The 24287-nt window shown below is 37.8% G+C and overlaps 1 protein-coding gene across 2 annotated transcripts in view; it reads right to left on the bottom strand.

The window, feature by feature from the left end:
* Window positions 1-24287, bottom strand: part of CEP57 (centrosomal protein 57) — a 43430-nt gene that overhangs the window by 18668 nt on the left and 475 nt on the right. For both annotated transcript variants that reach the window (XM_058289025.2, XM_058289026.2), the window contains exon 2: window positions 1886-2042. In XM_058289025.2, coding sequence (XP_058145008.1) covers window positions 1886-2042 — 157 coding nt within the window. The remainder of the gene's footprint in view (window positions 1-1885; window positions 2043-24287) is intronic.

The following is a 24287-nucleotide window of genomic DNA, read 5'->3' as shown; positions in this document are numbered from 1 at the left end:
CTGAAGTGATGAATGCACAACTATGTGATTATACCAAATACTACTGATTGTACACTTTAGATAATCTGTATACTTTATCAGTATTTATCAATAAAACTGATTTGTTAAAAAACACCTGTCAGGGAAAAAGAAGATCACTATATACTGATAAAGTCAATTCAACAGGAAGGTATAACAATAATAATGCACATCAAAGCAGCCCGGAGAACAATTACTAGGATACTGTAGAAAAATACAGCCTGTCACATACTGTCAAATGCAAAGGACAGGGAGAGAGTTCTTAAAGTTCCAAGAGGAAAGCAATGTGTTATGTACAAGGGAGTCCCAATCAGAGTGAATGCTGATTTCTCATCAGAAACCATGAAGAGAAAACAACCATTAACCAAGATTTTTACATCTGGTAAGATTTTCTTTCAAAAATAAAGGCAAGATTATGGCATTCTTAGATCAACAAAAGCTGAGGGAGCTCATGACCAGCAGCCCTGCCCTATAAGCAACGCTAAAGGGAGTTCTTCAGACTGAAGAGAAAGGACACTAGACCCTGGTTCAAAACAGCATAAAGAAATAAAGACTGGTGGTAAGGGTAGCCATTCGGGTAATTATGAATGCCTGTATTACCGCAGTGTATTATTTGGTATGAAACCCTACTTCCTATAGGTGCTAAAATACAAATGCATAAAAAGTAATCTTAAATCTATGGTTTAAACATACAATGTACAAAGTTATAATCTGTAAAAAGTACAAAAATAGGTGGGGGGACGGAGGGGTATAGGAGAAGTGTATGTGTATGCTACTGAAGTCAAGTTGGTATCAAACCAAAGGATTGCTATCTATTTAAGATGGTACATTTCCTATGGTAACCATAAGGAAAAGATGAAAAATATATCCAGACAGAGAGAAGGCAGTCAATATAGTACAAAAACAAAACAAACAAACAAACATAAGACTAGACATTAACAGAAGAACAGAGGGGGAGAAGGTGTGTCTGTGAGAGTTGAAGGCTGGGCAGACCCCAGCAGGTCACGTCCTTACAGCTAATCCACTCCTGTGCCTGTAAACCTACCGTGGGGCCTTCTGACCATGACCCAGGGGGCCTCAGTCCTCTTCCTGGAGTCCTTTATAAACGGGACGAGTACGGACAGAGAACAGCCCACAGAATCACAAAGAGAAGCCGGAGGAGCTAGAAGCTGAGACAAAACCTGGGAGAGCAGGAGGCCAGCAGAAAGTGCTGCCGTGCGTGTGTCTCACCACTCAGGGTCTTCAGGGGGAGGAACGTCTCCAGGGGACGTCTTGACGTGGGCATTTTCCGGCCTCAGAACTCTTAAGTTTATAAGCTAAGAACCCCCTATATAAGAATCAACTCATTTCTGGTATACTGCATTCCAGCAGCCTAGCAAACTAAGACAGCAGGTACGAATGGAAAAGAGGCAAGGGATGAAGCTGTTAAGACAGTAGGTCCAGGCCAAACACAAGCCTAAGACTTTCTCATGTGAGCCCTGGAGAGGTACTGGAACTGTGAAGTGTCATACAATTATCTATCAAAGCACGAGAGCCTGAACCAAAGCAAGGAGAAGGAAAACAGACCGACTGACTTTTGGTAAATTTCAGAAGCAGAAACACAAGGCTTGGTTCTTGACTGATGTTGGAGACGCACAGCAATCACAGATGACTTGAAGGATTTCAGCTTTGGTGATTTGGTGGAAGACAGTGTTAACCATCAAGATAAGGAACACAAGAAAAGCAGTATACTTTGCGAAGGCTAACAGCAGGAAGGATGGGTAAAAATACTCTTCCCCTCTAATTCTAAAATAAATGGAAGACACAATTAAGACATTTTAAGCGGTGACTAAGTACAGATAGCAACTACTTTGTTAGGCTCCATTACCTCTGCTGTTGCTTTCTGGATAGGCAAATGTAGGCTTATTTGGAGAGCGTCGTATATCACTATTAAGGAAAGGCTTATCGGGTGGATATACTACGTATGAAGAGGAAGAATGGCGAACCATATTTCCATTGGACCTTGAAGGTTCAGCTAGGATGTTCTGAAAAATAAAAATACAGAAATTATCTTTCAAAATTAAAACACAAGTAGCATGTGACAAAATAAAATTCATGACCAAGGATCAGACTGTCCATACATTCCACTGATAGGGACATATATACAGTAGAATGAAATGATTACTTAAAACTTTTAAAGTGTTTCCAGACACTAAAAAAGTAAATAATGCCCACACAGCTTGAATACAATTGCTGTACAGAAATATTTAAATAAGGGATTCACAATTTAATTAATATACTGATTTTAAATATATGTACTGTAAAATGTGTATTCAGAAAAGTGATGTCTTTTTACAGCACCAGAAACTGCTACAGGTAACTGAATTTACCCCGAGCCCCTCTCTATATAATTCCTGAATATTTATGAAATGTCCCAGAATAATCTGCATCCAAAACAGTACAAAACACCAGAATCTGCATCCAGAATAATTTGCACCCAAAAAAGTACAAAGAAACACTACAAACTTAACCAGTAAAAATCTTACTGGGATAAAGGTGATCAAAATATCCACACTGTATCTAAACTTTATTAAAATTGAAGACTCTATTTCAATTAAAAAAAAAAAAACAAAAACATGTACTATGTGAGCTGATTTAAGAAGGCAAATATTAAACATACAACATGGCTATAAAAATTAAAGGGGGCAAAGAGCTTGAAAGAGAACAAATCTCAAAAGTACTATTTGAGTAAATAAATGCTCAGTCTATTAAAGTAAGTGTCTGCATATGCAACAAAAGGACTGATATCTATCATTAATCAAACTATTTGGAAGAGAGATTGAAAACAGGGTGAGTACCTAAGATGGCCAAAGCTCCTACAAAGCATTATGAATTATCACACAGCTTAATTTAAAAAAAGTTTTTTTGAGAGACTTTTAGGAAGATGCTGGACTAGAAAGACACGGGACTCTCTTCTCTCCCAGAAAAACAGCTGGAGGACAGGCTCAAACGGCCTGGAAAAAAATGATCTAGATTTAGGACACCAGGCGAAGGCTGGACACCACCCAGAAGAGAGAAGGACAAAGGATAAAAATTGCGATAGCAAAATTTTGAGTTAAAACCAGCAGCTGCTACTTCAGGTACCCTCTCTCACACTGAAGACACTTTAGAATTCTCAGGCCTCTTGGCCAGCTACAGACAAAGGGGACTGCAAGGATCCACCAGCCGGGGCAAGGGGAGAGAGAGGGACACAGCCTAAGGCTGACTCAGCTTCTGACCCACAGATCTGGTCTGCTGTGTCCCAGGAGCCCTTCCAGGATGGGGGTGGAGGGTGGAGGAGGGGAGGAGATGGACGCAGTAAATAAAAAAACTATGGCCAACATCATACACAATGGGGAAAGGTTGAAAGCTTTCCCTCTAAAGATCGGTGTAGCAGTTCAACATGGTCATGAATTCCAAAAATAGATAATGGATGATATTTGTAATATGGTTGGCACCTGGGCATGATTAAGTTACGATTAGGGCTTTACTGGGCCATGTCATTAGGTGGTGGGGTGGGGACTCACAGATTAAAGACATGACAAAGGACAGAGTTGAGGGTTTTTGATGTTGGAGTTTGATGCTAAAAGTCTTAAGCTGGAACCCCAGGAAGTAAGCTCACTGAGAAAACAGATGCAAGCCCCAGGAAGCCTGAACCCTCGCAGACGTCAGCAGCCATCTTGCTCCAACATGTGAAAATAGACTTTGGTGAGGGAAGTAACTTATGCTTTATGGCCTGGTATCTGTAAGCTCCTTCCACAAATAAATACCCTTTAAAAAAAACAACCATTTTCTGGTATTTTGCATCAGCACCCCTTTGGCTGACTAATACAATGGTAACAAGACAAGGATGTCCACTGTCACCACTGTTATTCAACACTGTGCTATGAGTTCTAGGCTAGAGCAATTAGACAAGAAAAACAAATAGGCATCCAAATAATAAATGAGGAACTAAAAGCCTCACTATTTGCAGATGACATCTTATAATTAGAAAATTCTGAAAGTCTATGAGAAAGCTATTTGAATTAATAAATGAGTTCAGCCAAGTTGCAGGATAAAAGATCAATACATAAAAATCAGTAATGTTTTTGTGCACTAGTATTGAACAATCTGAGGAGAAAATCAGGGAAAAAATTTGATTTACAATAGCAACAAAAAGACTCAAATACCTAGGAATCAATTTAACCAAAGTCACACAGGACCTATATGCAGAAAACTTCAAAACAATGCTTAAAAGAAATTAATGAAGACCTAAACAAATGGAACTTCAAAACTAAATATCATGAAGATGTCGATCTTACCCAAACTGATTTAAGAATTCAATGCAATACCAATCAAAATTTCAACAGCCTACTTTACAGAAATAGAAAAGGCAATTATCAAATTCATTTGGAAGGGAAAGTGCATCCAAATAGCTCAAAGCATTGAAGAAAAGAGCAACATGGCAGGAATTTCACTGCCTGGCTTTGACACATATTACAAAGCTACAGTAATTAAAACAGCATGGTACTGGCATAGAGAGACACACTGACCTGTGAATAGAATTGAGAGTCCAGAAATAAAACTCTGAGAAACCTATCAAGCCTAAGTTAACAGGACAAAATAGTCTCTTCGACAAATGGTGCTGGAAGAATGGGATATCTATATAACCAAAAGAATGAGCGAGGATCCCTATCTGATTCCCTATTTAAGAATCGCTTCAAAATGGATCAGAGACCTAAATATAAAAGCCAGGGCCATAAACTACTAGAAGAAAATGCAGGAAAATATCTTAAAGACCTTGTGGTAGGTGGTAGTTTCTTGGACTTTACACTCAAAGCCCATGTAACAAGAAAAAAAATAAACAGGACCTCCTCAAAATTAAACATTTTTGCACCCACAGGACTTTGTCAAAAGGGTAAAAAAGCAGACAACTCAATGGGAGAAAGCATTTGAAGACCACATCTCTGAATAAGGGTTTAATATCCAAGACATAAAAGAGATGCTACAACTTAACAATAAAAACACAAATGACCTGATTAAAACACAGGGAAAAGACCTGAAGAGACATTTATCCAAAGAAGAAATACAAATGGCAAAAAAACCACAATCCATGATAAACTGCTCAACATTACTAATGATTAGGGAAATCAAAATCAAAACTACAATGAGACACCCTTTCATATCAGTATGGCCACAAAAAGACAAAAAACTACAAGATAAGTTTTTAAATATTTAACTTGACTTCAACTTCAAAAAATAAAATAACAGACAAAAGGCAGTTTAACAAATTATGGAAGCAGTATTTGAAAAAGTACTGTCCAGGCATATTTATCTTATTTAATCCAAAGCCAAACTCAATTGTTTCTCCAGTGTTCTGAAAGATGAATAAATGAGCACAGATTAAATGATGTGACCAGATCTTCTTGTTAATGAAGAAAATGAAAAAAAAAAAAAATGCTTGATCGTATCCAAATCTCATAAGTAAATTACATCTTTTTATTTGACATGTAGCACCGTACTTCCTTTGCTTTTGCTACACAGATAACAATATTACTGTTAACTATAGTCTATAAAGTACATTAGTTGTATTTTTTCCCGTGCATCACCATATTCTTAAAATTGTATGAAAGAGAATTTTCTTTCATTTCTTTTAACAGGACTTACCTACCACTGAAATTATATTATATAGTCCCTAGGGTATTTGTAGCTGTCTTTCAATTAACATTAACCTCCCTAGACTACCCCTTTCAGCCAAAATCACATTTATAAATCAGCAGTGTTATACTTATGTGTCACCATCAACGCTATCCATTTCTACATGTTTAAAATCAACCTTATTAAACATCATACATACATTCAGCATCAGCTCCCCCTTCTCAACCCACAGTCTGTCTCCTATTAACCTATTCCCTACACTCTAACTCCAAAAGTTTACGCATTGTGTTTAGTTCACATCAGTGAGACCATAAAATATTTGTCTTTTTGTATCTGGCTTATTTCACTCAACCTAGTATCTTTAAGGTTCATCCATGTTGTCATAGGCATCCCAATTTCACTTCTTCCTATAGCTGAATAGTATTCCATCATATGTATATACCACATTTTGCTTAACAACTGATACACTGATGGGCACTTGTTTCCATCTTTTGGTAATTGTAAATAATGTTGATAAGAACATTGGTGTGCAAATATCTTTGCATTCTTGCTTTCAGTTCTTCTGAATATATTCCTAGCAGCGGGACTGCTGGATCATATGGCAATTCTATATTTCATTTCTTGAGGAAATGCCATATTGTTTTCCACAAAGATTGCATCATTTTTTTAAAGGAGATACTAGCAATTCAAATGGTACCTCGTAAATGGGAGGTAGGCACTAGTCCACTGAACTACATCTTCACTAAATGTTGCACCATTTTATAGTCCTATCAACAGTGAAGGACTTCTCCACATCCTCTCCAGCACTTGAAGTTTTCTATTCTTTCAATAATGGCCACCCTGTAAGGGAGATGTTATCTCATTGTACTTTTGATCTGCATTTCCCTACTAGCTAGTGATGAGCGACTTTTCATTGCTTTTAGGTCATTTGTATTCCCTCTCTGGACAAATGTTCTATTCAAGTCTTTTGCTCATTTTTAAATTGGGCTGCATGTCTTTTCATCGTTGACTTGTATAATCTTTTCATATAACACAGAAGTCAAAGCCTCATCAGATATGTGGTCTCCAAATATTTTCTTCCATTGAGTAGGTTTTTTATTTTCTTGACAAAGTGTTTTGAAGAATAAAAGTGTTTCATTTTAAGGAAGTTCCATTTATCTATATTTTCTTTCATTGCTACTGCTTGGCGTGTAAGAAATTACCTACCACAAAATCTTGAAAATGTTTCCCTACATTTACTGCTACCAGTTTTATGATTACAGCTTTTATATCTAGAGCCGTGATTCACTTTGAGTTAGTTTTTGTATAAGGTGTGAGGTAAGGGTCCTCTTTCTTTCTTTTGGATATGGATAACCAGTTCTCCCAGTACCATTTATTGAATAGACTGTTCTGACCCAGCTCGGTGGGTTTAACAGCCATGTCAAAAGTAACTTGACCACAGATGTGAGTGACGGTCTATTTCTGAACTCTCAATTTTATTTCATTTGTCAAGCTGTCTATCTTTATCATGCTGTTTTTACAGTAACATACTTTACAGTCAGGAAGTGAGAATACTCGAACCTCGTTGTTCTACTCAAAAGATATTCTGGGCTATTCTGGGGCCCTGACCTTCCAGATAAACTTGACAATTGGATTTTCCAATTCTGCAAAAAAGGCTGCTGGTATTTTTATTGGGATTCCATTAATCTGTAAACCATTTTGGGTGGAACTGACATCTAAATGATATTTGGTCTTCTAATCCATGAACAGAGTATCCTTCTATTTATTTAGGTCTTTTTTGGTTTCTTTTAGAAAAGTTTTATAGTTTTCTGAATACAGGTCGTTTATGTCTTTGAGTTTCCAGTATAGGATAATCTCTTCAGTGAATAACAAAATTTTTCCTTTCCTATTTGGATGCCTTTTCTTTTTCTCACATAAATGCTCTGGCTAGAACTTCTAGCACAATACTGAGTAACAGTGGAGACAGTGGGCACCCTTGCCTTGATCCCAAACTCAGCAGAAAAACTTTCAGTCTTTCACCATTAAGTACAATGTTACTAAGGGTTTTACATGTATGCATTTTATATCATATTGAGATAATCTATTCCTACCCTTTCCTTCTATTCCATCCTTTCTTATCAAGAAAGGATGTTGTATTTTGTCCAATGCCTTTTCCTCATCAATTGAAATGATCGTGTGATTTTTCTTCAATTTATCAATTTATTAATGCTGGGAAGTGGTTGTGGCTCAAACTGATAGAGCATCTGCCTGCCATATGAGAGTCCAGGGTCTGATACCCAGGGCCTCCTGACCCGTGTGGTGAGCTGGCCCATGTACGGTGTCTGCCACGCCTTAAGGAGTGCCGTGCCACACAGGGGTGTCCCCCACATAGGGTGCCCCACACGCAAGGAGTGTGTCCCGCAAGGAGAGCCGCACCATGCAAAAAAAGCACAGCCCGCCCAGGAGTGGCACCATACACAGAGAGCTGACGCAACAACAACAACAACAACAAAAGTGACAGTTTCTGGGTGCCGCATGACAAGAAGGCAAGCAGACACAGAAGAACACACAGTGAATCGAATGGACACAGAGCAGACAACTGGGAGGGGGGGATCTTTAAAAAAAAAATTTAATACTGCTATATTACACTGATTGATTTTCTAGTGTTGAATCACCCTTGCATATCTGCGATAAAACCCATTTAATCATGGAGTATAATTCTTTTCATGTGCTTTTGGATTTAGTTGGCGAGTATTACATTGAGGATTTTTACATCTATGTTCATTACATTACAGAAATTGATCTGTAATTTTTTTGTGTGTAATATTATTTGGCTTTGGTATTAGAGTGGTTTTTGCTTTACAGAGTTGCAGGTATTTACAGGTATTCCCTCATATTCTTTTTTTTTTGGAAGAATTTAAGCAAGATTGGTGTTAGATCTTCTTTAAATGATTGACAGATTTCATCTGTGAAGCATCTGGTCCTGGACTTTTCATTATGGGGAGGTTTTTGATAACTGTTTGAATTTCTTTTCTTGTGATAGGCTAGTTGAGGTCTTTTTCTTCTAGGTCAGTGGAAGTTGTGTGTGTGTTTCTAGGAATTTGTTCATTTCATCAGTGTTGTCTAGTTTGTTGACATAAAATTGTTCATGGTATCCCCTTATGAATATCTTTTACTTATGTGGAGTCGGAAGTAATGTTCCCAATCTCATTTATGATTCATTTATTTGCATCTTCTCCTTTGTAATCAGTCAAGCTAAGAGTTTGTTGATTGTGTTGATCCCCTCAAAGAACCAATTTTTTGTTTTGTTGATTCTATTGTTGTTTTAATTCTCCATTTCATTTATTTCTGCTCTAAATCTTTGTTATTTTTTTCCTTCTGCTTGCTTTGGGATTAGTTTTTTTTTTTCTCCTAGTTCCTCTAGGTACGGTTAGGTACGGTTAGGTCTTTGATTTTATCTTTTTAACATAAGCTTCGAGGGCTATAAATTTTCTCTCTCAGCACTGCCTTCATTGTATTCCTGAGTTCTGACACGTTGTTATATTCATTGATCTCAAGATATTTACTGATATCTCTTGCAATTCCTTTGACCCACTGGTTATTTAAGAATGTAGTGTTTAATCTCCATATATCTGTGAATTTTCCCTTTTCCCACCTGTTATTTCCAGTTTTATTCCATTATCCTCAGAGAAAATACTGTGTAAAACTTCCAACTTTTATAATTTATTGAGATCTGATTTATAACCCAAAATAAGGTCTATCCAGGAGAAAGATCCATGTGCACTTGAGCAGAATGTATATCCCTGCTGTTTTGGGATGTTCAATAAATGTTAGGGGTAATTCACTTATCATATTATTCAATCTGTTACCTTATTTATCCTCTGTACAGATGTTTTATCCCATGTTCAGAGTGGTCTATTGATGTCTACAACTATTATTGCTGAGATGTCTACTTCTGCTTTGTTTTATTTTCAGGAGGTACCAGGGATTGAACCTGGGACCTCAAATGTGGGAAGCAGGCACTCAAAAACTTGAGCTACATCCACTCCCCAGATAAGAATTCTTTCTCTCGCAAAACTGTTCTTCAAAAATGAGGATGAGTTTAAAGTCTTCGCAGATAAACAAAAACAGAGAGTTTGTCACCGAGAAACCAGATGTACTAGTGATACTAAAGGGTGTGCTGCAGCCCGAAAAAAAAAAAAAGGATGAGAGGTTTGGACAAGAGTAGAGAAATGGAGATTATAAGTAAGTGTAACTAAAACCACTGAAAGACAGACAATAGTAAGATATGAAAACAGAAATCCAAGACAAAGTAAGTAATGCTTTTACAGTAATAATATTGAATGTTAATAGATTGAATGTCCCAGTCAAATGACACAGACAGACAGAATAGGTTAAAAATTATGAGCCCTCCATATGCTTTCTACAGGAGACCCACCTTAGGTGCAAGGATACAATCAGACTGAAAGTGAAAGGTTGGAAAATGACATTCCATGCAAACAGTAATCAAAAAAGACCTGCACTAACAATTCATTAATATCAGACAAAGTAGATTTTAAGTGCTCAACTGTTAGATAAAGAAGATCATTATATATTAATACAAGGGACAATTCACCAATAAGAAATATCAATAGTAAATATTTATGTACCTAACCTAGGTGTCCCAAAATACATAAGGCACACACTGGCACTAATTGCTTGAGTCACTTCTGCTCCTTGTTTTGATGTGCCTCTCGCTATGTTTTCATGTCTCATGTTGCATCTTGTTGCATCAGCTTGCTGCACCAGCCTGTCACGTCAGCTTGTCTTCTTTAGGAGGCACTGGGAACTGAACCTGGAACCTCCCATGTGATAGGTGGGAGCTCAACTGTTTGAGCCACAAACACTTCCCCTCCATGGTTTCTGATGAGAGATGGGCACTAAGACCTATAGAGGTTCTCTTATAAGTGAATACTTTGCTTTTCTCTTGCTGCTTTCACAATTCTCTCTTTACCTCTGGCATTTGATGTCCTGAATAGCAGGTGTCTCAGAATAGTTCTATTTGGATTTCTTCTGTTTGGGGTGCCTAGTCCTTCTAGAATATTTATATTCATGTCTTTCATAGGGTTGGCAAATTTTCAGTCAATAGTCCCTCAAATGTTCTTTCTGCCCCTTTTCCATTCTCTTCATCTTCTGGGACAAGAGTAACATGTATCTTTGTGCATTTCACCTTGGCATTTAATTTCCTGAGAATCTGTACTATTTTTTTCTATTCTTTTCTCTTTCTGTTCTCCTGTTTTTTCAAGGTCAGATTTCTGTCCTCTAGTTCACTTATTCCATCTTCAGCCAACTCAACTCTGCTATTACCTCCCTCTAATGTATCTGTAATCTCAGTCAATGTACCTTTCATTCTCATAAGCTGCTACTTTCCTTTGCAGGCTTTCAAACTGCCTTTATGCTCACCCAGTGTTTTAATATCCTTTGTTGCTTTAGTCATATTTTCCTTCAACTCCTTGAATTGATTTAGGAGATTTGTTTATACATCTTTGGTTAGTTGTAGTAAATCCTGTGTCTCATAAGGAGTCTTGGTTTATTCCTTTGGCTAGGCCATCTCCTCCTGTTTCTTAGTATTACCTATAATTTTTTGCTGATATCTATAGTCATCTGGTTATGTTGGTGTTTCTACTCGCTCTCTTGCCTAGTGGTTTTGTTTCATAGCTCTTCTGATTTTTGGTTCAACTTATTCCAAGCCTTTAAAAGTGTCCAGCTTAAGTTATCAAAACAGGGCCAGGGACCCACTAATGGAGTAAGGATCAGATCCAAGGGTGCTGGGACATGAGAGACTCCAAAAAGCATTTTTCTTCCTGCAGTTGCCCGGCCTGCCAGCAGATGGCCCTCTTCAGCAAATCTTTACATGGGAAAGATAACTACAATAACAAAACATCTGCTTTGTCCATGGTTAAACTCGTCCCTTTTTTTTAGAATCCTAGGTCTTCACTAGTTATGCACTGTATTAGTCAGCCAAAGGGGTGCTGATGCAAAATACCAGAAATCTGTTAGCTTTCATAAAGGGTATTTATCTAGGGTAGGAGCTTACAGTCACCAAGCCATAAAGTGTAAGTTACTTCCCTCACCAAAATCTGCTGCCACGTGGTGGAGCAAGACGGCTGCCGATCTCCGCCACGAGTTCAGGTTTCCTGAGTTCCTGTCTTTCTGGGGCTTGTTTCTTTCTGGGTTCAGCTGCTCTGCTCTTCTGTGTGCTTACTTCCTGGCTCCAACTCAAAAGTCCACCTATTAATAACTCCTGTGCTCTGCCATGTAGTTTTCTCTGTGAGTCTCGTCCCTTTGATCCTACTGATGTGGCCCAATCAAAGCCTTAATCATAGTTTAATCAAGTAAGACTGAAACCTCTGAATCCAATACAATATAATATGCCTAGAGGAAAAAGATCACTCACAAACATAACCCAAATGTGTTTTTTTGGAATTCATAAACAATATCAAACTGCTACATATATATCCTACTATTATCCTATTACAGAACAGTTAACCTTTCAAATTACCAATTGTTCTGAACTATTCCTTTTCAATACAAAGACTTATGAAAATAAACCACTCCTAATTCATCAACGATGTTCACAATTTTTACTATACTTACTAAGCACTGTACAGATATTAACAGAAGGACCATGCATAATTTACTATTGAGTAAATAATTTACTGGAAAATAAAACCAAACAAAGCAAAAACAAACCATCTTCACTAAATTCACTGACTGCCAAAAAAAAAAAAAAATGCTTGTAAAACCAATGGTATGAGAATTTGTCCTTTAACAAAAGCTGTCACATAATATCAAAATACTCTTTAGGCTGGGTCAATGGACAAATTATGGAGTCATTTTATATAAAAATACAGTTTATAATAAGATTTTTTTTGGAAACCAATTCTAAATATACTCCATTTTCTAAGTCAGCTATCTTATTTTGAATGTCAGAGATGAAGCAATGCAAATCATTATCACTGAATATGCTGAGTTAATATCCTCATTTGCTGCAGCAGTCTGATGTAAATAGGAAGAATAAATCAATTAACTAAAAGCAAAGGGAAGACAGAACATAAAGTGGTTTTGCAAAACTGATTTATAAAAATTAATCTGAAATAAAAAGGTCTAGAAATCTTTAAACGACAACACAATTATATTTTAAAATTATCAAAAAGAGTAACAAGTCATAAGAATTCTTAATAACTAGGTCTTTTCAAATGAGAAAGTCACTCTGGAAAAGTTATAAACTTCAAGGATAAGAAAAATATTTTTAAGAGTTTGGAAGAACCATAGAAATAGCTGATTACACTCTACTTGTTTTAAAAAAGAGGAAAAGGAGGTTCAAAATATTAAGTGATTTGTACACTCCCCTCTGCAGAATCAGGGCAATCACAAGAAAACTTACTAACCTACCTACATCTGGACCCTCCTCGGAAACAACCAATTTAAGTTCAATGTAATGGACCTGGCTCTACCTATGTAAAAGCTTAGTTCTTACAATTTAGACACCTCAAACTTAACATGCATATTAGCAAATTCCTGAATCCACTTCCAAAACCTGCTCTTGTCCAATGTACCATAATAAATGGCACCATTAGTTATCCAGCAGTTCAGGCAGAACTCGTGGATGCAGTCATCTCTTATATATCCCATATGCAATCTTTCAGTAAATCTTGTTGGGTCTCTGTCTTTCAAACAGACCTCCAACTTCTCATCACTTCACTACTCTACCCTGATCACGGGCCATCATGACCTTTCATCTAGACTGCCACAAGAGCCTCCTAATCAATCTATGCTTCCATTTTTCTCCACATCCCCTTAGTCTATTCTCCAACTAGTAGTTATAACAACTTTTTTAAAAAAGTAAATCAATTCAAGTAATACATCTAACCAAAAGCCATCCAATAGCTCTCCACCACAGAATAAGATCTAAAGTTCTTACCGTGGCTCACAGGGCACCACATAATCTGATCACAGTCTAACCCTGACCTTATCTCCACCACTCCTCCAAATCCCTCCCCTCTAATTTCTGGCCATGTTTACTTACCTTTTGGATTTCTAACATACACAGTACACTCCATTTTCATTTGCTATATTTACTCTTCCTGAAAAGCTTCTGTTTGTTCCTCCATTCAAATATATGCTCAAAAATCTGCCAGTGAGGCCTTCCCTGACTACCTCATCTAAAAGAGTACCTTTTGTCTCTCTATTCCCTTATACTTTTTACATTTCTTCAAAAAGCTATTGCTACCTAATATTTTTTCATCTGTATGCTGACACTACAGCTTAAATTACAATAAAGACATTCAATAAATCTGTTTAATAAATTGAATGAATTATACAATTTCTCCACAAAATAGGAAAACTACACATTATTTATAAAAGATTATCCTACTCAATAAAGTTATTATAAATCCTTGAAAGACAAAAGCTTTTGATTTCGAGCTTCTGGGAAGATGATGTCAGAAGAGGTAGGTAGGGCTCAATATTCTCACATAAACAAGAGAAAGGACAAAAAGTCATCGGAGGGAGCTGATTTGGGGATCTGCACACCAGAAGTGTTGCACATAAGGACAGAGAGACAAAGAAGCCAAAATGAACACCGTGAGTTGCTAACCCCTATAATTGGGAAAAGCACCCATCCCCACCTCTTAAGGTGAACAGCCTGGATAAAACCCGAGGCTCACTGCAGCCAACTGAGGGGAACCAATGTCTTACTCCCTGGGAAGAGGATGGGGTTTCTCTTTGGTGAATTCGGGTAGCAGAGCGCACTTTGAATCTCAGCTCTGGCCAGACCAGAATCACAGGCAAGTGGACTGATTGAAGGAGACACCTCCGTGGAAAGAATGGCCAACAAGCACCATCTGCTGGCCAGCCAGGAAACTGCAAGGGGAAAAACCACTTTTCAGAGTCTCTCATCCCATTTTGCATGGAGAGAATCTGTGCCCCATTAGTGAGTCCCTGGTCCTGGGAAAATTGTAAAACTTAGAATAAGTTGAACCAAAAATCAAAGAAGAGCTGTGAAACAAAACCACCAGGCAAGAGAGAGAAATTGATTATCAGAGTAAATTCACAAACATATTCAGATACCTAGACATCAGCCAAAATTTATAAAACATACTATTAAACAGGAAGAGATGGTACAAAGAACAATAAAAAATCCCAACAAGACACAGGGTTTAAGACAACTAACCAATGATATACACACAAATCTCCTAAAATTAATTTAAGAAATTGAAGAAAAATATGACTAAAGTGATAAAGGATATTAAGAAGACAATAGGGAAGCACAGATGGCTCAACTGATAGAGCTTCTGCCTATCATACCGGAGAAGCTGGGTTTGGTCCCTGGGGCCTCCTGGTGAAAAAGAAGAAGAGAAAGCGTGCCTGCGCAGCGAGCCAGTGCGCACACAAGCACCTGCATGGCGAGCCAGTGCCCCGCACAAGCTGAGTCACACGGCATGATGACACATCAAAAGAGAGACAAGGGAAGAGTCAAGGTGAAGCGCAGCACAAACCACAAACTGCAGTGGTGCAGCTGACAGGGAAACTCTCTCCCCATCAGAGGTCTCCAGGATTGAATCCTAGAGGAGAGAAAATGAGAAGAGAAAACAACACAGACAGCAAAAACAGCAGGGCAGGAGGAGGGGAAGTAAGTAAATAAATAAGTCAATCAATCTTTAACAAAAAAGAAAATAGGCGAGCATAAAGAAAAGTTTGAAAGCCTGCAAAGGAAAGTAACAGCTTATGAGAATGAAAGGTACATTGGCTGAGATTAAACATACATCAGAGGCATATAACAGCAGCTTTGAAATGATGGACAGAACTGGTGAACTGAAGGAACAACTGAACTTGAACACAAGAGAAAGGAATGGAAAGAATGGAACAGGGTCTCAGGGAATTGAATGACAACTTGAAATGCACAAAAATACATGTTACCTGTGTCTCAGAAGGAGAAGAGAATGAAAAAGGGAAAGAAATAATATTTGACGGACAACGCATCTGGAAGAGAATAAATCCGAATACACCCACTCTGAGACACCTACTATTCAGAATGACAAATACCAGAGCTAAAGAGAGGATTCTGAAAGTATCAAGAGCAAAGCAATGCATCACATTCAAGGGAACCTCGGTAAGACTAAGGGCTGATCTCTCATCTGAAACCATGAAGTGAGAAGAACGTGGTATAATGTATTTACGGTACTGAAAGAGAAAACCTGCCAGCCAAGAATCCTTTAACCAGCAAAAAAGTCTTAAAAAATTAGGGTGAGCCTAAAGTCCTCAAAGACAAAAACTGAGCTTATGTTACCAAAAGATCATAATTACAAAAGATACTAAAGGGAATGTTGCAGCTTGAAAGGAAAAAACAAGGGTGAAAGACTTGACAATACAGCAATGAAAATTACTAGAAACTTAAAAGGATAAAAAGACAGACAATAGTAAATCTGACAACGGAAAGTCAAAGGATAAAACAGATGAAGGAACGCCTTTACAGTTATAACACTAAATGTTAATGGACTGAATTTCCCCATCAAAAGACACAGACTGGTAGAATGGATTAAAAAAAAAAAAGCCATTGATATACTGTCTACAAGACACACCTCAGATGTAAGGATACAATCAGGCTGAAAGTGAAAGGCTGGAAAAAGATATTCCATGCAAATAGTAGCCAAAAATGACCTGGAGTAGTGACACTAATACTCAAACAGATTTTAAATGCAAAACTGTTTTAAGAGATGAAGAGGGTCACTATATAACAATAAAAGGAGCAATTTACCACAAAGAAATAACTGTATTTGTGCACCTAATCTGGATGCCCCATGACACACTAGCAAAACTGAAGGGAGAAATATGTCTCTATAAAAAGAGTTGGAGACCTCAACACACCACTCTCAGTATTGGACAGAACACCTAAATAAAGAATAAATGAAGAAACAGAGAACTTAAAAAATACGATAAATGAACTAGATCTAACAGACATCTCAGAGTATTACATCCCAAAGCAGCAGGATATACATTCTTTTCAAGTGGTCATGAGTGCTTCTCCAAGATAGACCATATGTTGAGTCACAAGACAAGTCTCAATAAATTTAAAAAGAATGAAATTATACAAAACACTTTCTCTGATCATAATGGTATGAAGCTGGAAATCAATAATGGACATAAAAGGGGAAAATTCATAGATTTATGGAGAGCAAACCACACACACTTTTTAAAAAATATACACATATATAAAATTATATACATACTTTTTTTTCTTTAGTGACACCTATTACACATGCCACGGAAGTCATATTTTTAAGGTCTGTGGTTATTTCAGGTTTAGATCATGCAAAACTTCAACAACACAGTCTTAAGTAATCAGTGGGTCAAAGTAGAAATTGCAAGAATCAGAAAATGTCTTGAGACAAATGAAAATGAGAACCCAACGTGTCGAAACCTATGAGATATAGCAAAGGCAGTGCTGAGAAAGAAATTTATAGCCCTCAGTGCTTACAATCAACAAAACCAAAAGTTGGCTCTTTGAGATCGACAAACCCTTAGCTAGAGTGACAAAGAAAAAATAGACAAGATGCAAATAAATAAAATTAGAAATGAGAAGGGGGACATTACCAATGACCCCACAGAAATAAGAGAGCTCATAAAAGGATACTATGAACAACTTTATTTATGCCAAAAACTAGACAACTTAAGATAAAATAGGCAAATTCCTAGAAACACATGAACAACCTACACTGACCCTAGAGGAAATAGAAGACCTCAACAAATCAAAGAGATTGAAAGTCATCAAAAACCTCCCAAAAATGAAAAGCCCAAGACCAGATGGCTTCACAGGTGAATTCCACCCATCATTCAAAGATGATCCAAAATCAATCTTACTCAAGCTCTTCCAAAAAAAATTGAACAAGAAGGAATTTAACCATTCCTGGTGGCTTTAGTTATTAGGGCAAATGTCCTACTTACAAACACTTAAAATTCAAGTATTTATTGATCATCCTGTGTTAAGCGCAAAAAATGACAAAAATACATATTACTTGTCTTATTTTAAGATGAAACAAATAACAGGCCTGAAAGGAATCAGGTTCATAATTTAAATACAAGACTAGGTTTGAACTGCCAAACTGGTTGTAACAGAGACTAAATTCAAATTAAATTCAGGTGCATTTACAAGGACCTTGATCCTTGATTCCGATTAGGATGGTCAAGGAAAGTTTCTGATGGTGAAATCAGCGCTGAGCCTTGCAGATTAATCTGAATTCTTACAGCCAAACTAGAATTGGGCATGGAAAGGACTTCTTAATGGTTAAAGGTTAATGAATACAACAGTTTAGGAGAAAAACGGTTTGTATATAAAAGTTGGAGGAAATAAAATTGGGGAACTAAGTCAAAGTCCAATGGTACAGATACTTGATATAGAGTTACAAGCAAGTACGAACATAATCAATACCATAATTTAGGGAACTGATGTGCATTCCACAATATATACACATAAATAATTCATGCTTACACAAGTACTTCATGAAAACAGAAAAAGAAAAAAAAAAGAGGAAGCCATCATTCATTTTATGAGACTACCTTGGTATCAAAACCTGACAAAAATTTTAGGCCCTTATATCCTCATAAAAATTTTAGCAAGCTATATATACCCTTATATACCCCAATTTATGGAAAGAATAAAATAATACGATCAAGTTGGGGTTATTACAGCAATACAACACTGAGGTGAACAATAAGAAGATCTTTTACTGCAGTCCATCATCGCCTTGAAGTGAAAAGTCATATGAACACCTTCATAAATGTAAACAAGCATTCAATAAAATTCAGTATCCAGCCATTATTAACAACCAAAAAACATATACTATCTTCATAGACTAATTTAAAAATGTATAAGAAACCCAGGACAAACATACTCAAATGGTGAAGAATTAAGAATATTCCTTAAAGAGATCTGCTATTCCAACTTTTAGCTAACACTGTACTGCAGTTCCTAGCCTATATGTTTAAGAAAACAAATAGAAATAACATATTATGACTGGAAAGAAAGAATCCAAAAGTCTAAATGGGAAACACAAAAAAACCTCAATTAGGATTAGTGGAAGTTTACAGTAAGGTTTTTGGGTAATATTGAAATGCAGATATCAATAATTCTATACACCAGTTAGAAAATGCAACTTGAGAAACTATAGTATATACTGAACAATGAAAAAATTAATTAGAAATAAATTCAATAAAAATTGTACAAGACCTAAAACTTGAACTTCAGGGAAAAATTTAAAGATCTAAATAAATGGAGTATATAACATGTGCACAGAGGGCTCAATGTCTTAGAGATACAAGTTATTCCCAAACTGAACTAGAAATACAGAGAACTTTAATCAAAATTCCAACAGCAGATTCCAGATTTTATACCTCGGGCAGCAAAAATATCTAAGATTCTTTGAGGAACAAGGTGGATACCCACCTCTGAGAAACTAAAAATTACTGAGTATTGATATAGGGACAGATAAATACAACAAGGGAACACAGTCCAGGAACACAGACGTATTCATATGGAAAATACTCTGACAGAACTGGAAAAGCAAACCACCAAGGAAAGGATGAGTTTCCAAATAAGTAGTGCCTGGACAACTCTTTAACATAACTAAAATCATTAAACTAGTTTACTACCATAAATCACACAAATTTCAGGTAAGGTAAGCATTTAAAAGTCGCCAACTTAAAAACTTGTAGAAGAAAATGTACAAGACATCATTAAGACCTTAGAGATAAGGGAGAATTTCTCAAAATAAAAAACAAAAACCACTAACCACAAGAAGCAAGGACTAGTTAAGCAAATGTATGACAAAAAAAAAAAAGTGCTACCTCACCAATGATCAGAGGAAGCCAAATTAGAACAAGATCAGAACCAACCCCAACTAGCAAAAATTTAAATGTGGGATAATATTACCTGTCAAAGAGATAAGGAATAAAGAAGGCTTCTGTGAGATTGTGAACTGGTACAATCACTTTGGAAAACAAATTTAGCATCACCAGGTAAAGCTGAAGTTTCACACAGTCTATGACCCAGCAATTTCACTCACAGGCATATTAACTGAACTCTAATGTTTTTTTCCCATTTCCTTCTCTCTCCTGTACATTTTGTCAGAACCTATAAAACTGTGTGGAGCAAAGTAAACTACAAGGTAAACTATAGACCATGGTTAGTAACAATACTTCAATACCTGTTCATCAATTGTAACAAATGTATCATACTAATAAAGATGTTACTAATGGGGAAATGTGAGGGAGGAGGAGGGGTGGGAATATGGGAATCTCCTATTTGCGATGTAACATTTATGTAATCAAAAAAAGAAAAAGAAAAAAAATTATTGACGACCTGAAAGAGCTTTTATTTATGTGGGTTATATCTACTGATATTTACTGTATTAAAAATTAAAACAAATTTTTGAGATATTGATCCATTTAAAAATATACCCATGACATGTTAACGTATTTTTTTCAGTGAAAAATAACTACATTATCCAAAAATTTAACAAAAAGAATGGCACTGTTTTATATTTTTGTACACCTGTTTAATGTTTGGCTTAAAAGAAGACATCTGGATTCTCTATCTGCTTCTGCATTCAAATCTACCGCACTGCGTGGTTTCGGCTGACGTAGATGTGTATACCTATATCTGCCCCCAGGCTCTGGGAGTTCGCCAAACAGTAAGGTTAAAGGCACAGTCCTCCAGACTGCCAGGTCTTTTCTAGACTTCTTGCCCCAAGAGCAAGCAGTTATGGTCCAAGTACAAGGTTAGAGACAGGAGTCCACACAAGACTGCCCTCACTTCTGACCAACTGCAAGATCAGAGTGGGGGCAGGGTGTTCCCAAAACCACCCCCTGGTGTCAGTAATGAGCGAGAACGACTCAAAAAATGTCACGAAACTAAGCATACTCAAAATTACAGTTTATTGCGGGGAAGGAAACCAGCCAAAGGAAGAGATGCACAGGGTGGTGGGGAGGGCTGCACCATCCTCAACAACTGTTAGCTTCTCAACATTAATGTGTTACTGTTGCAGCAAAGCCAGGAATTCTGAACTGCAGAAAAACCCAAAACCGACTTCCAAGGAGAAGCAGAGAACACATTTATTATGTGCGGGCCCAGAGGAGAGTCCATCTCCAAATTCTGAGAACCGTTTTTCAGTTTTCATTGGATTTCATGTGGGATCAGAATGACTTTTGCTCGTTGGCTAACGCATTGCTAAGCAAAATCTTGCAAGCCGGGTTACAGAAGCAGAAGGCAGGTGCAAGGTTGCATGCGGGCTGATTTACAGACGCGAGGGGGGGTAGGGAGTGACTGGTTTGATATCTTCCCGCTAGGCCATGTTTTCACAGGCTGATTTACAGAAACAAGGGGAGGAGTTATTTGATATTCTCCTGCAAGGCCATGCCCTCACAGGCCAATCCACAGGAGCGGGGGCAGGAGTGACGGTTAGACTTGCAAGGTTATACTTTTTATTTCTCAACATTACAACATGCACAGAGGATTGCCAATCTTTCAACTTTTGATGCCCACCCAGAGTTTTTCCTGAGGCTTCATTTCATCAGATAGTCCAATCCCTCTAGAAGTTCCAAGGCATGCAGAGATGACTTCCAGGAGGGGGTGACAAATTCCAGACCTCTCTTTGAGCAAGGCAAAATTCTTTACTGCACACCAACAGAAATGTGGTCGACAAGGATGGACCCTGGAATCTACCTAAGATCTCAGGGACTCCCAGAGGTTTCAGACTACACTGAGAACTGCTGCTTTAGAGAAACGTTTTACACGTGAAAGGGTTTACACATGAGGATGATCACAACAGGATTATTTATAATAGACAGCAAACAAATGAACATAACCTAAAAACTCCAAAGTCTACCAAGATACTATCTTATACAGATGTATAAATGAAATATCATATATACACACATATATCAACATGGATGATTCTCAAATACTTAAGGTTGAGAGAAAAAGCAAGTCACAAAGGAATACAAATATGACTCAGGTAAATAAAAAGGATACGACTATGCCTGTAAGGGGAAAAAAGAATGGGAATGATTAGATAGAATACGTAATGGCTAAAAGTAGGAACACTGGAGCCAAATTGCCAGGGTTCAAATTCAAGTTCTGCCATTTACTAGGTATGTAACTTTAATGCCAACTTCATAAGGTAATAACTTTATGTGAGGATTAGGTAAAATGAAAAATGCTTAAATCTTTGCCTGCCAGTTAGTACTATGTACGTATTAGGTAACATTATAATCTTGAAATTTATGGTAGTGGTTGTGTGTGGAGAAGGAAAACGCATAAAGGGGCATGAAGGCATTCATTTTATTATTTTCTAAAATAAATTTTATGTATTTTTAATGTATACAAAAGGACATAAGGGCACTGACTACAGTTATTGGGAAAATAAAAAGGACTGACATGAAAGACATTCTTCTGTTTCAGCTCCACGCTGCCTGCACTTCTATGTGGCATTAACTCCACTGGTGTGCACCATCACAGCTGTTTTCCTGCTCTAGTAGTGAGAGTAATCCCTCAATGAACGCTACCTGCTTCTGCTACTCTTATTGCTGGTGCAGTGAATGAATACATAAAAAGACCAATCCCAACCTATCACCTACCCCCCCATGTCAATCATATTTGAAATTTACAGGGTAACTGATTGTGTTAGTTGTGAATCTGTTAAAAATCCTTGCCTTGGTAAAAGCATTTCCATTTATTATAGCTAGTGCCATACTGATTTTATCAGTGTCAAATACATGGGCTCTTAATGTTCACAACCCTCAGGTTTGGCATAAGTAGTCTCTGTCAGTTCATGTTACAGTATTCCAAGGTCTTCTTATGCCATGTCTTGGATTATAATCAGCTGTTCAGTTAATGTGTTTTTGTTATGGTGGGTCATGTTGGAAATGCAGCCTTATTCCAGATGGGCAGAGAAAGGATCTAGGCAGGGCCATTACTTATGCACTGAAAAACAGAATTTGGCCATTTTTGCATTGGGACATGGCTTCAAAATTAGACATTTTGATGTAGATCAAGTTAGTTTAAAAGACTTAGAATGTGATTTGTAAAAGATCCTAGATATTAGTGTACTTGACATTTATAAACCACTTAAAGCTGAGCTTAGCACATGAAAATGTGTTTTTTCTATTACGTACTCGCTGGAACTTCCGCCGAGTTTAAGCACTGAGGGTCGAGTACATCCCAGAGCTAGGGTCCACAAAGTGCAGCTCAACTCCACATTTTAAAGGGTCCTTCTTCAACCTCAAAGTGCTGTTTGAGAGCACATCTCCCAATTAAATTTAATCACATCTCCTATACTAAAAATCTCACTCTACTACTGACACCTAATAGTCTAAAATCCCTCTTTTATCCCCCCCTTTCCTGACATAATTCCTGAATAAACTCCAATTGCTTCTTAAGCTCTGCTGACCTCTCTGCAAGCGAATCACCCTTTCTGCCAAAACCCAGAAGGCTACTTCTGGCCTCACTATCAAAATCCTAAGGACAGCCACAGAAACTAAGTGTGACTTCCCCACGGTCCCTCTGCTCTCTTCACATTCTTTCACCTCTCCCTCCCCGCCTCAGCTTCTAGGACTTGACTTTACCTTAATAATCTGAATATTGTTTTCTCCCAGATTCTGTACAAGTACCTCCAACATCATGTTTTTACCTACTTTTACAATTCATCCCACCCAACTCTACCTCCCTCTTACCTCTGCTCATTCCAAAATATTTCAAGTTTCCTAAAAGCACCTATTATCTTGGCATATACCCCCAAAACGGTTATGGTGCCTTTTTCTCTCTCCCGTTCTTATGGCAAGCACTGAAAATTCCTGCACCATGCAACTCCATCTTCTCTTGGAGAAAACTTTCTCTGCCTACCCAAACACTGGTCCCCAATCTTGCCTACAAATTCTAGCATAATAGCACTTATCAAGATGTACTGTGTAGTAATTATCTCATTACATGGTGTTTATCTTCAGTGTTTTGCTCCTTTAGAGGTTCTCTTTCATTCACCTGTGTAATTTCAAAGCCTAACTGTATACCAGGAACTCAGCATTGGCTGGACAAAGAGATAATGGTTCTAACTTGAGATCTGGCACTCATTTCCCGTCTATTACCAATGGGGCAATCCCCGAACCATTAAGTATTAAACACCGCAATTCAACATAGTGGCTGAACTGATGACCCTTGTAGAGACGAAAACAATATTTAGGATCAGCTCCCCTTGCTACCGCCCTCCCCATCCCTGAATTAGATGAAAACGTATATTAAAATATCTACAACACAGAAGAGCAAGTGAAGTATTTGATGGAAGTGAAAAGCGCGCGCTCCAGACTATGAGGACCACGGAACAAAGTTACTGGGAGGACAGGAGGCGGGAGCCCCTGCCGGCAAGAGGAGGGCGCGAAACCGCGGCGAGCAGGCACCAGGAAGCTGCGGCTACTCGAGAGCAGCACAAGCTGGCGCCCACCTGGTCCCGGCGAGGTCCCGAGGGGCCGTTACGCCCACGTGACCAGGCAGCTCTGCTTTCGCGGGCGGCGGGGCAGTCGTCCCGCCGGGCAGACAACGGTCAGCA

Source organism: Dasypus novemcinctus, chromosome 27 (assembly GCF_030445035.2).
Source record: "Dasypus novemcinctus isolate mDasNov1 chromosome 27, mDasNov1.1.hap2, whole genome shotgun sequence".
NCBI classification, from domain to species: domain Eukaryota; kingdom Metazoa; phylum Chordata; class Mammalia; order Cingulata; family Dasypodidae; genus Dasypus; species Dasypus novemcinctus.
Note: the sequence above shows the minus strand (reverse complement) of the source record. Positions and strands in the feature narration are given on the sequence as shown.